At 39.2% G+C, this 10,506-nt stretch overlaps 1 protein-coding gene across 1 annotated transcript in view; it reads right to left on the reverse strand.

Annotated features, from left to right (window-relative positions):
- The window catches only part of LOC104941619 (uridine-cytidine kinase-like 1), a 15,108-nt gene extending 5,063 nt beyond the window's left edge, over positions 1-10,045 (reverse strand). Inside the window, exons 1-7 of the mRNA XM_010766754.1 lie at positions 9,975-10,045; positions 7,465-7,658; positions 6,897-7,003; positions 4,161-4,244; positions 2,959-3,148; positions 2,371-2,432; positions 810-826 (exon numbers count right to left, since the gene is read on the reverse strand). Of these exons, the coding sequence (XP_010765056.1) occupies positions 810-826; positions 2,371-2,432; positions 2,959-3,148; positions 4,161-4,244; positions 6,897-7,003; positions 7,465-7,658; positions 9,975-10,045 (725 nt within the window). The remainder of the gene's footprint in view (positions 1-809; positions 827-2,370; positions 2,433-2,958; positions 3,149-4,160; positions 4,245-6,896; positions 7,004-7,464; positions 7,659-9,974) is intronic.
- Between the last annotated feature and the right edge of the window lie 461 nt (positions 10,046-10,506).

Genomic DNA, 10,506 nt, shown 5'->3' on the forward strand with positions numbered 1-10,506 from the left:
CTCTCCTCTCCCTGCCCCTCTAATTTATTTTCTGTGTGTGCTGTGTGTGAAATGCTAAATTAGAAGTCGGGTAAAAAGAGGGCCTTGGAGCGAGAGACATCAATAGCTTCCTTTTAATTCTGAGAACTCCCTCGCTCTCCCACTTCCTCTCTCTCTCTCTCTCTCTCTCTCTCTCTCTCTCTCTCTCTCAGATACTGTGGCCGACATTCAATGGAAAAACTCAGCGCTTTGTAGAAGGGTATTGGAAACTTTCTGTGTGGCTGAGGTATGTGATAGTCAACAATAGATGCAGCAAGAGCTTCCTCTCTCTCTCTCTCTCTCTCTCTCTCTTCTGTTATAGTCTCTCTCTCCTATTCGTGCTGCCACTGAGAGGAGGGGTCAGTGACTTGACTCATTGGTGTATTTTTAGACACAGCAGGCAGGAAGAGTGTAAGTTGTCATTTCTCTAAAAAAAAGGTAGAGAGAAGAAAAACCAACTGCTTGACATGAAATGCTGGCTGCACCACACCACATCCAAACTTTTGATCTAAGTGTAATGTTGGCAGCGGTTTTAAAAGTAGTTATTATAGTAAGTCAGGGTGGACTACAATATTTTGGCATAGTCTCATGCTCTTGTGACTGATCTCCAATTAGTGGTATTTGCTGTAGAGTTCAGACAGCGCCACATGGTGAGGTGCCATGGCAGCCAGCAGATCAGTGGAAGCTAGAGGTTGGTTTAGCTGGCCTCTTTTCCTCTCTCCCCGTAAGAAGCTGGGGGAACGGGACATATGGTGAGGAGAGAACGATAGACAGGATAAAGGCCACTCTACCTGACGTTGAGCTCGCGCTGAGAGCCATGGGGGCAATGCGGGGAAGTGGGGGGGAGAGAGGGTGAGAAAGCAGTACATCAGCACGTGTGTTAATGTGTGTGTATGGTGGGGAGAAACAGAGCAAACTAACAAAGTGCTCCCCACGAGCTAAAATGGGCCTTTGGTGAAAGTTAGTGCAGGTTGTCAAACAAATCCAAAAGTCAAACAGCACACTCTGGATCAGGGTTGAAGGGATTATTCTGAAGGATGAACCATGGGGTTTCTATCAGGGCCGTGCAACTGATGACACCTCTTTGCTCATCAGGACTGAATTATTTCAGAACAAATATTTAAAATGTAATCATATTTTAATTGATATGAAAGCTTTTAACACTTATACATTTAAAGTAAAGTCTTGAAGTTAGTATGATATGGATGATTATCAACTGAAGATTAATAGTGTTAAAGCAAATGGTAAAAGTTAAATAGCTTATTTAACTGCACATGTATTTTTTTGTTTTTGTTAGTCAGCCGACTCCACACTTTTTCACCAATGATTTTCCATGACTTCTCCATGAACTTTACCTCATTTTCCATGACCAAAAACATTACTCTTTCTCAGCGTACCACTGAAAATGGTTTATTTTAACATGGAACAGGAAAATAAGGTCTGCATATGAAACATGTTGTGCCTATCTAAAACAAATCAAATCAAATAGTAGGCTTACTAGCTTCTAAAGCAACTAAAATCTCTCAGCAGCAAAATACTATACGATACAGTATTTATTGTCGTTATAGTATTACTATTTTGGCGATTAGATAAAATATAAATTATATTTGATGCAACTTTAGTTACATTTCCATGACTTTTCCAAAACTTTGGGAAAAATATTGTTTTCCATAACTTTTCCAGGGCCTGGAATTAGCATTTTGAATTTCCATGACTTTTCCAGGTTTTTAATGACCGTAAGAACCCTGTCATTAACGTTACTATGATGTGAATTCATTTTTAAAAGGCTTAAATTAAATTGATTGACCTTGAAGGACATCTTAACCAGTTGAATATGGAGAAGCAGAAAATGTAATCAATTACCAAAAGACATTAATTTTTTTTTTTCAGAAATGAACATTCAATCTTTTGGTTTCAGGTTCACTTTGTTTGTTTTACAATTAGGGCTGTAACTCGGGAATAATACAGTTCTAACTCATTTTAGACACAAATAAGTAAAAAATCGTGACTGGAGACTTAAAGTAAAACAAATAAGTAAATCCTGAAACAGACTAAAGGGACTACAATAACTGCTATCACAATACTTCAAAACATCTATATCTAACTTCACACTCACTAAACCAGACAGAAACATATTCATCACATTTATCCTGCCCTTTAATGTGTTAGTATGGTTCATCTTCTGTCCACCAGAGGGAGGGATGGAGCTTACAGACAGAGCTGATGGCTGGTTGATGCTACACACATCTGAGTGTGGAGCATCCCAACAGAAAGCAGAAATCAGAGAGGCTAAATGAATGCTATACTAACATGTCTAAAATCTAAAACACCATGTAGTGAGACCTCTCTTACCTCCTCCAGCTGACTGTGGACATGCTGCACAATCAAATCGATGGCCACCATGTTGCCACCGCCTGACGGGACGACAAAAACAAGATGGCATGATGTTAACTTAGAATCATAGGTCTACAAAAATATACAGTGTCTTATTCATTTAACAGCAGTAAAATGCAATGTTGATCAAATTCCTAACAAAATACAATTTTTCTTTATTCCCTGTCATTGTTATAGTAACCTGAGTTTTAATAGTGAACAGACTTTCACTCTTTTTCCCCATGGTGCAAAACAAATGGATATTAAGCAACCAGTCCTTCCAACTAATTTGACTGTAATTGGAATGTTTAGTTGAAATGAATTGTCATATACTTGTACTGTATTTGAGTTTATAGACCTGTACTTTGATCGAGACTATGAAATGTTTTTAGTTTTTGTTGATGGTTTTGTGTGAACCTGCCCAAGGACTGCAGATGGAAATAAGATCATCTTTCTCCTTTTGAGATTTATTTGTATGCATGGTCCTTGTTCAATGAAGACATCATAAGCTATAATATACCTGTATACATGTGTGTTTCAATATGTGTGTGTGGAGAATACACGTACCCCGTGGCACCACAATATCAGCCAGCCGCATGGTGGGTTCAATGTACTGCTCAAACGCTGGCTTTACAAACTTGTTGTACTGTTTGATGACGCCCTCGATGTCTCGGCCTCGGTCTGTGATGTCTCTCCTCAACCGACGCACCAGCCGGATGTCAGAGTCTGTGTCCACAAAGATCTTCATGTCCAGCAGCTGACAGGAGAACATGAAACGGAGAGGAAATGTGAACATGAAAACAAAATGAAAAAGAAAATAAATATACTCTTTCTGCTTATTTTTGTGTAAAACTCTAGGATTACGTGTGGTTCCTGTTGTGTCGAGATATTTGAAGTCATTGTGAATTGGAAAAGTTACCCGTGCTTTTTCTTGACAATCGGTTTGAAATGCTCCGGGAAAAAAATGTTTTGAAATATGCAACAATGCATCCTTGATGAAGAGAATTCAGCTATAGAAAAAAAAAAATGTCCTCAGTTTTGTTTTAACATAACATTGGAGCTTCAAGTATGTGGTGACTTTTATTCATTCTCTGTAAGTTATTCAGTTTTTGTTTTGTATCACCTTCCCACAGATGTGTTTCACTTACTTGTCTAAAAGCAAGAATAAGGGAGCAGTGTTTTTAGTGATTTAAAAAGCAATCCTATTCACATTCATATATACAGCACAGCATGAAATTGAACAGGTGGCAAAATGGCAATTCGTTTTTTAAAGAATGACTATAACTATTTATAGTAGTTGAATGCTTAACATCTGCTGATGTCAAAAGACAGCTTTTTAACAGCAGTTGAAAAACATGTCAATCAAATCAAATCCAAATAAATCAACTTGGAAGTAATAGATAAGGATAAAAGCTTATTAAATAAACAACATTTTACGGTGGAACAATGAACTTGTCAGTGCTCTCTGGTGGAGAAAGTTTGCCCCTTCAAAATATCTTTGGCACTTATTAACCGATGAATATGCAGATATCAGTAATATAAGATACAATCCCGTGTTTTTATATATAAATTGTGTATTTTACATTTGAAAAAGTTGATGAGCTTGTTTTTGCATAAACATCGCTGGTTTATGTGACAGCAGTAAAAAGTGACCTCCCATATTATGCAAATAACAACATGTTTGACAGAAGCACGCATCAGAATGAACCTGACACCAGCTCTTTACGATGACTAGTTAAACAAGTTAGAGGAGATTAACCTTGCCCTACCTGCAAGAGCTTTTTATCGGCGAAGGCCATGATTCCCTCGAAGATGATAACACTGGCTCCATACACAGTTTTCTGCGGAGGACACACATGCAGGTGTTATTAGAGTAGAACAGACATACAGTGCATGGTCATACAGAAAGCACATGTCTATTAGGACTGCTCAATCAATCGTATTTTAAATCGCAATTACGATTATGGCTTGCAACGATTCCGAAAACAGGGTAATCTAAATAAAACGATTATCTTTTTATTATTACTTTTTTTTTTTTTTTTTTAATTGGTTTTTCAGTTGAATTATACTTAAAGTTCAGGGTAATCAACTGTTCAAAACATACTGTTAAAAAGAAATTCTCCAATAAATTGATGTTTTCAAAGTAAATGGATAATCGTTTTTAATAATCATGATATCAATTATTGACCCAAATAATCGAGGTTATGATTTTTGCTAGGGATGTCCCGATCACCTTTTTTTGCTCCCGATCCGATTCCGATCATTTGATTTTGACAATTTGCCGATACCGATTTTTCCCGATCCGATCTTTATGCAATGCATTAACGAGAAAAAAAGCATTCAAGTTGTCCCTTAAAGGTTATTTTTTTATTTAAATTGGATATTCTATCCAACATGGATATAGCTTCTTTCTTTNGATAACCCTGAAGGAGCTGGTAAGCTCCACAGCAGAGAGAGGAGAATCTGTTCATAGGACCACAGTAAGCCGTACACTCCACAGAGCTGGGCTTTATGGAAGAGTCGCAAAAAAAATAAGAAAACATGTTTGGAGTTCGCCAAAAGGCATGTGGAAGATTCCCCAAACATGTGGAAGAAGGTCCTGTGGTCGGATGAGACTAAAATTGAACTTTTTGGCCATCAAAGCAAACGCTACGTCAGACGCAAACCCAACACCTCTGATCACCCTCAGAACACCACCCCCACAGTGAAGACTGGTGGTGGCAGCATCATGTTGTGGGGATGTTTTTCATCGCTGGCAAGCTGGTCAAAATAGAAGGAGTGATGGATGGAGCTAAATGCAGGGAAATAGTTGAGGAAACTGTGTTTCAGTCTGCCAGAGATTTGAGGCTTGGGCGGAGGTTCACCTTCCAGCAGGACAATGACCCAAAGCATACTGCTAAAGCAACGCTACAGTGGTTTAAGGGGAAACATTTAAACGTTTTGGAGTGGCCTAGTCAAAGCCCAGACCTTAATCCAATCGAAAATCTGTGGTATGACCTAAAGATGGCTGTACACGAGCGAAACCCATCTAACCTAAAGGAGCTGGAGCAGTTTTGCCAAGAAGAATGGAAACAAATCCCAGTGGAAAGATGTGCCAAGCTTATACTGTAGACACATACCCCAAGAAACTTGCAGCTGTTATTGCTGCAAAAGGTGGCTCTCCAAAGTATTGACTTTGGGGGGGTGAATAGTTATGCACGCTCATGTTTTCTCTTTTTCATTATTATTTCTTGCTTGTTTCACAATAAGAAATATGTTTTGCATCTTCAAAGTTGTAGGCATATTGTGTATATCAAATAATACAAATTCTCCAAAAATCTAATTAAATGAAATGTTTTAAAGCAATGAAACAAGAAAAATGCCAAGGGGGGGTGAATACTTTTGCAAGGCACTGTAGTTTACACCAGCTTATGCAAAAACACTTGGACACAGATTACTGTTAAAGAGCTGTTGAAGTTAGGAGACCTAAATTTAGGAGAACATCATGCGCCACTGTGACGTCTGTACCGTGTGTGTGTGTGTGTGTGTGTGTGTGTGTGTGTGTGTGTGTGTGTGTGTGTGTGTGTGTGTGTGTGTGTGTGTGTGTGTGTGTGTGTGTGTGTGTGTGTGTGTGTGTGTGTGTGTGTGTGTGTGTGTGTGTGTGTGTGTGTGTGCGTGCGTGTGTGTGTGAGCGCCCTAGGGTAGTCTATCATTAAAACCACAACATGGTATTTGGCAGTTTCAAAACAGCAACGCCCCCTTCTTCTCAAGTGAACTGAATACATTCTAAAAATGATAAACTGGTGTTACCGTGGGGCATTTGAACCAACATGAAGAAAACGTAACAGAAGATTAGGAAATGTTTTTTTGGACAGGCTAAATGTTTGGGATGGTGACCTCTGGGAATACTGTGGTCGAACCGGCCCCTTGCTGAGGACTACAGTATCATTAGCTGAGGGTAAATCCCTCCTACTCCGCACAGCTTGTCAGATGGTGGCAGGATTACATAACCGGATACCGGAGGAGGAATACAGGGGCAAGAAAAATGGCTCTTGCTTGCTTGCCCTCCGTAAACCTTTTTCTCTCTCCCACTTTGCCCATCACTGCGCTTTTCTTTTGACTCATCTGCCTTTTTAAATGTAGTCCTTTCCGTCTCTTTTCTCTTCATTCACTCCTCTTATCCTAAATCCCCCTCTTGGATCCAAAGGCACTCGTATTATCTCTTTCACTCTGCGTTCTTCACTTAGTCTCACTCTCTCCCTTCCTTCAGGGCACTGCGTAGTAAGCAGCCAGATCAGTCATAGATACAACTTAATAAAAAAAAAGTAGAAGTGGTTTAGTATAGTCCTGAAGTTTTTATCTCTAGAATCTGAAAGCATTTGGACTGATGTCAAGATATGAAAAGATATATCAGAATCCAGGCCAGCTATATTCTAAATAATAGACACTCTTAACCTAACAAAACCACCCTCCTAAGAAAGTGTGTGGCAGATAAATGGACACACAACATATAGTTTAAAACGCACCTTGTAGAAAGAGTCCATTGAGAGTAAGACAACCCATGGCACATCTAGAGCTTCAATTATTTTCCTGGCTACGGTTGTCTTTCCTGAAGCGCTGCCGCCACACAGACCTGTGACAAAACATTAAAGACATCAGATATTATTTGCATACAAGTTTAACTGCAAAATGTATTAAAAAATACCTTTGCTAGGTTGGGATATAACTCACTAGCGCAAGCTTGACAGGGCAAATTAAGTTAATTTTGAAGTGGTTTCAGGCTATTATTTGAATGTAGTGAGACAGGCAGAGACACATACCAGGGATCTTACCAAGGTGTAACAGTAAGGGACTCAATTCTAAGCACTAAGACTACTTACACTAAGCACATGATCTAGTGTAGGGCTGCTTTTCCTTCCGTTTTTAAAACCCACTCGAAAAATATATGTATTGGCATTATGTGTCAGTATGCATTTTTCTCTATGACAATGCAACTTACTAGAGTACTGCAAGTCCTCTAAATGATACAAAGATATGCAAGATAAGAAACCATTACTGCTGTTACATTGTGGCGTGTAACTCTTTGTGTCTTACCAATGACGAAGGCCTCTTTGGACTGTGCTCCATGCTCGTTGTACCAGGGGGGGCGGCCGGCGGTGTAGATGGTTCTTTTGGAGGTGCGTAGGAGAGGGGGCTCAGACTTGCACTGGCTGGTGGTCCGTTTCCTTGGCGAAAGGCCTGTGGTTACCACGGGGAGAAGCCGGTCCAGTGATCCCTCACCACCTCCACTGCAAAGCAACAAAAAACAAAACAAAGTATACAATTACCTTTCTGTCCTCTTGTTTTTTTATTGTATGGAACTGAACACATTAATGACTAAGCATACAACTCTATACATCTTGAGAACTACTAATTATTGACCTTTTATTTGCCCAGACGTGAACTAAATCCCCATAAATATAAACACTTGTATTTGATCAAATGCTATATAACACAAGGGCTTTGGCTTGACAGCAGGATGGGGGTTGTCATTTAACTTAGTAAACCATTTGATTGACAGCACAACCACTGCTGATGAGTGTCCCATTGGACAGTGGTGATAGTTGGTGTTAAACAGCCAATAAGGCATGGCAAGAACAACATAACTATCACGATGAAAATGTAATCTACAGGAGAAATAATCCTTTAATAAAAGTGATCAAACAAACACACAGACACTCTGTCAATTCGTGTTTGCAACTGTGGGATAGAAAAGCAGAAAGACAAAAGTGACCCTGTTAACTGACAATTAACGTCCCTGAGTTAGAGGTATTGCGTCCTCTCGTGGGTTAATGTTCAAACATCTTTAAAAGGTGAGCTTTGTCCCATACTGTGTCCACTGACTGCCGCATCAAAGTACACTAAGGTTAACTGGGTTGAAGAACATGACTACTGTCCTCCAGTATTTGTAACACACTAAGGGTGTAACCAGTAACACTACAGTGTTTTGACAGAAAGCAAAGCTAAAAAAGGCCCTCATAAAGAAAGTAAAAGAAGCACATTCAAAACAGGCATAAGCCTCCAATGGGAGCCGGGTACAGAGCGAATTTGCATGTTTGACTATTCAAACTTAACAGGTTGGGCATCATGTCTTCTGTGCAACACAATACCAGTATATTTCCACAAAGAAGATGCATGTACCTTTGTTTCTATTATTTTAACAGCATCAAATGGCTTTTGCACTCTCGTAACAGTATCTGGCTAACTTATTGTTCCACATAGAGAACAATAGTGTTTATTGTGGGACATGACTCAAAGATCGTTTATTGTCCTTCTGCAGATCATGGTTTCACAACATTGAGTTGTAGCTCCAAGTCCATTCATGCTGCACAAGAAAAACTAAACAATTAAAAAAACTAAGAAGAGCATAACAGAAACAGCAGAGCATTCCTGTGGTGCTGAAAAACATCCAGCTAATGGTTGTGACTCATTCAAATGCAGGGCAGAGAACAACAATATAAATAACTCATCTATTGTTGACAAACCCGTCTAGATTATTATTAGTTTGACGAGGTCTGTGGTCTCTGTGGTGCATTAGCTGGCGTACACAAAATACTTGGACATCAACAGTGTTGCAATCACTTTTATAACACTCATGTCATAAATAGTAAATAGCCGAAAGGATTTGTGGCGATCAAGCATCACCACAAACTCAAGTTATGTAAATAAAAGCATTCTCAAAGACCCTTTGAGGAACTTTATGAATCAACCTACCATAACAACTAGTGAAGGCTGGCCAGGCACAATGCCTCGGACCCTTACCATGCCTCCAACAGGGAGTCACTTTATTGTGCCCCAGTCAATCCTGAGATAACAACTTAGTTTATGATAATGTCTTTAATAATGTCTTCAGTGATTGTAATAGTATGTGAAATGTCTGTTTTATTGTTTCTTGTCATGTGTCCTTGATGATGTTGCAAATAAAGCTGCTGAGATTCAAGAAACATTTCAGACTTGATTTGACAACTTTGAAGCAACTTTATAGCATTGATCTGTTTGCAGTTCATACATGTACTTATTATTACAATAAGCAGTATTTATTCCACTGCACAATCATTCATTTAACATTTAATATTTGCTTATCTTTTTATTTTAAATGGATATAAACCTCTGCATTTACTTGCACGTTGGTCTTTCAACATTTAGATTATTGTATTTTATTTGTATATAGTTTACTTCTGCATTTACTTGCAAATAGTCTTGCACTATTTTATTTCTGTATTGTTTTATGTCTTGTAAATATTTCTGAGCCTGGGACACAACGCTTTGAAACTTCAATCTTGACAAAAAAGTATTATTGCATAGCATATACGTTTCTTTGAGTGACAGTTTCTAGCAACACAAAGCAGTATTCAAGTCCTCCAAACTGTAAGGGTTGTAAACAGCTTGATACCCTAACTTGATAAAAGCTGTGTCAGAAAGCATTCCTAGATGTACATTTATTTATCAGTCACCTTTCAACCTCCAACTCTTTGTGCACATACACATCTCCAGTTGGAGTGTCACAAGTCAGACGAAAAGCAAACGAGAGAGACCAAAGATCGCTCAAATCGGACCAGGGTCACCTGAGCTTTGATGGAGCCGGGGAGTGGGCTACAGTATCGATCATGTACGACTGAGAGAACACATAGATCATCGAGCACAGCACACTCCACCTGAGTTATCAGTTAAAGCCAAACCCGGGTGCCATAAAAGAGAAGTTGGATGTGCTGAATCATTCCCTTGTGTAGGAAGTACAGTGACATTACTCAATGCTTAGTGAAATGCTTCTTTGTGAAAAAACAGGGTGTCAAGAGGTCTGATCTTTTCAACTAAGAATTTTAGCAAAGGTCAAGCCTTTCCTTTCTTTTAATGACTTTGAGAGAGTAATACATTGTTTTATATCCACTAAACTGGATTGCTGCAATGCTCTGTACATCGGAGTAAGCCAGGCTTCCCTGTCTCGCCTACAGCTGGTCCAGAATGCTGCTGCACGCCTCCTTACAAGGACAGGCAGGCGTGAACATATTACGCCTGTACTCGCCTCTTTACATTGGTTACCAGTCAATTATAGAATACAATTTAAAATGTTATTGTTTGCATACAAAGCCCTAAATG

This window comes from Notothenia coriiceps, unplaced genomic scaffold (genome assembly GCF_000735185.1).
Source record: "Notothenia coriiceps isolate Sejong01 unplaced genomic scaffold, NC01 NC01_scaffold00000312, whole genome shotgun sequence".
Taxonomy (NCBI): Eukaryota; Metazoa; Chordata; class Actinopteri; order Perciformes; family Nototheniidae; genus Notothenia; species Notothenia coriiceps.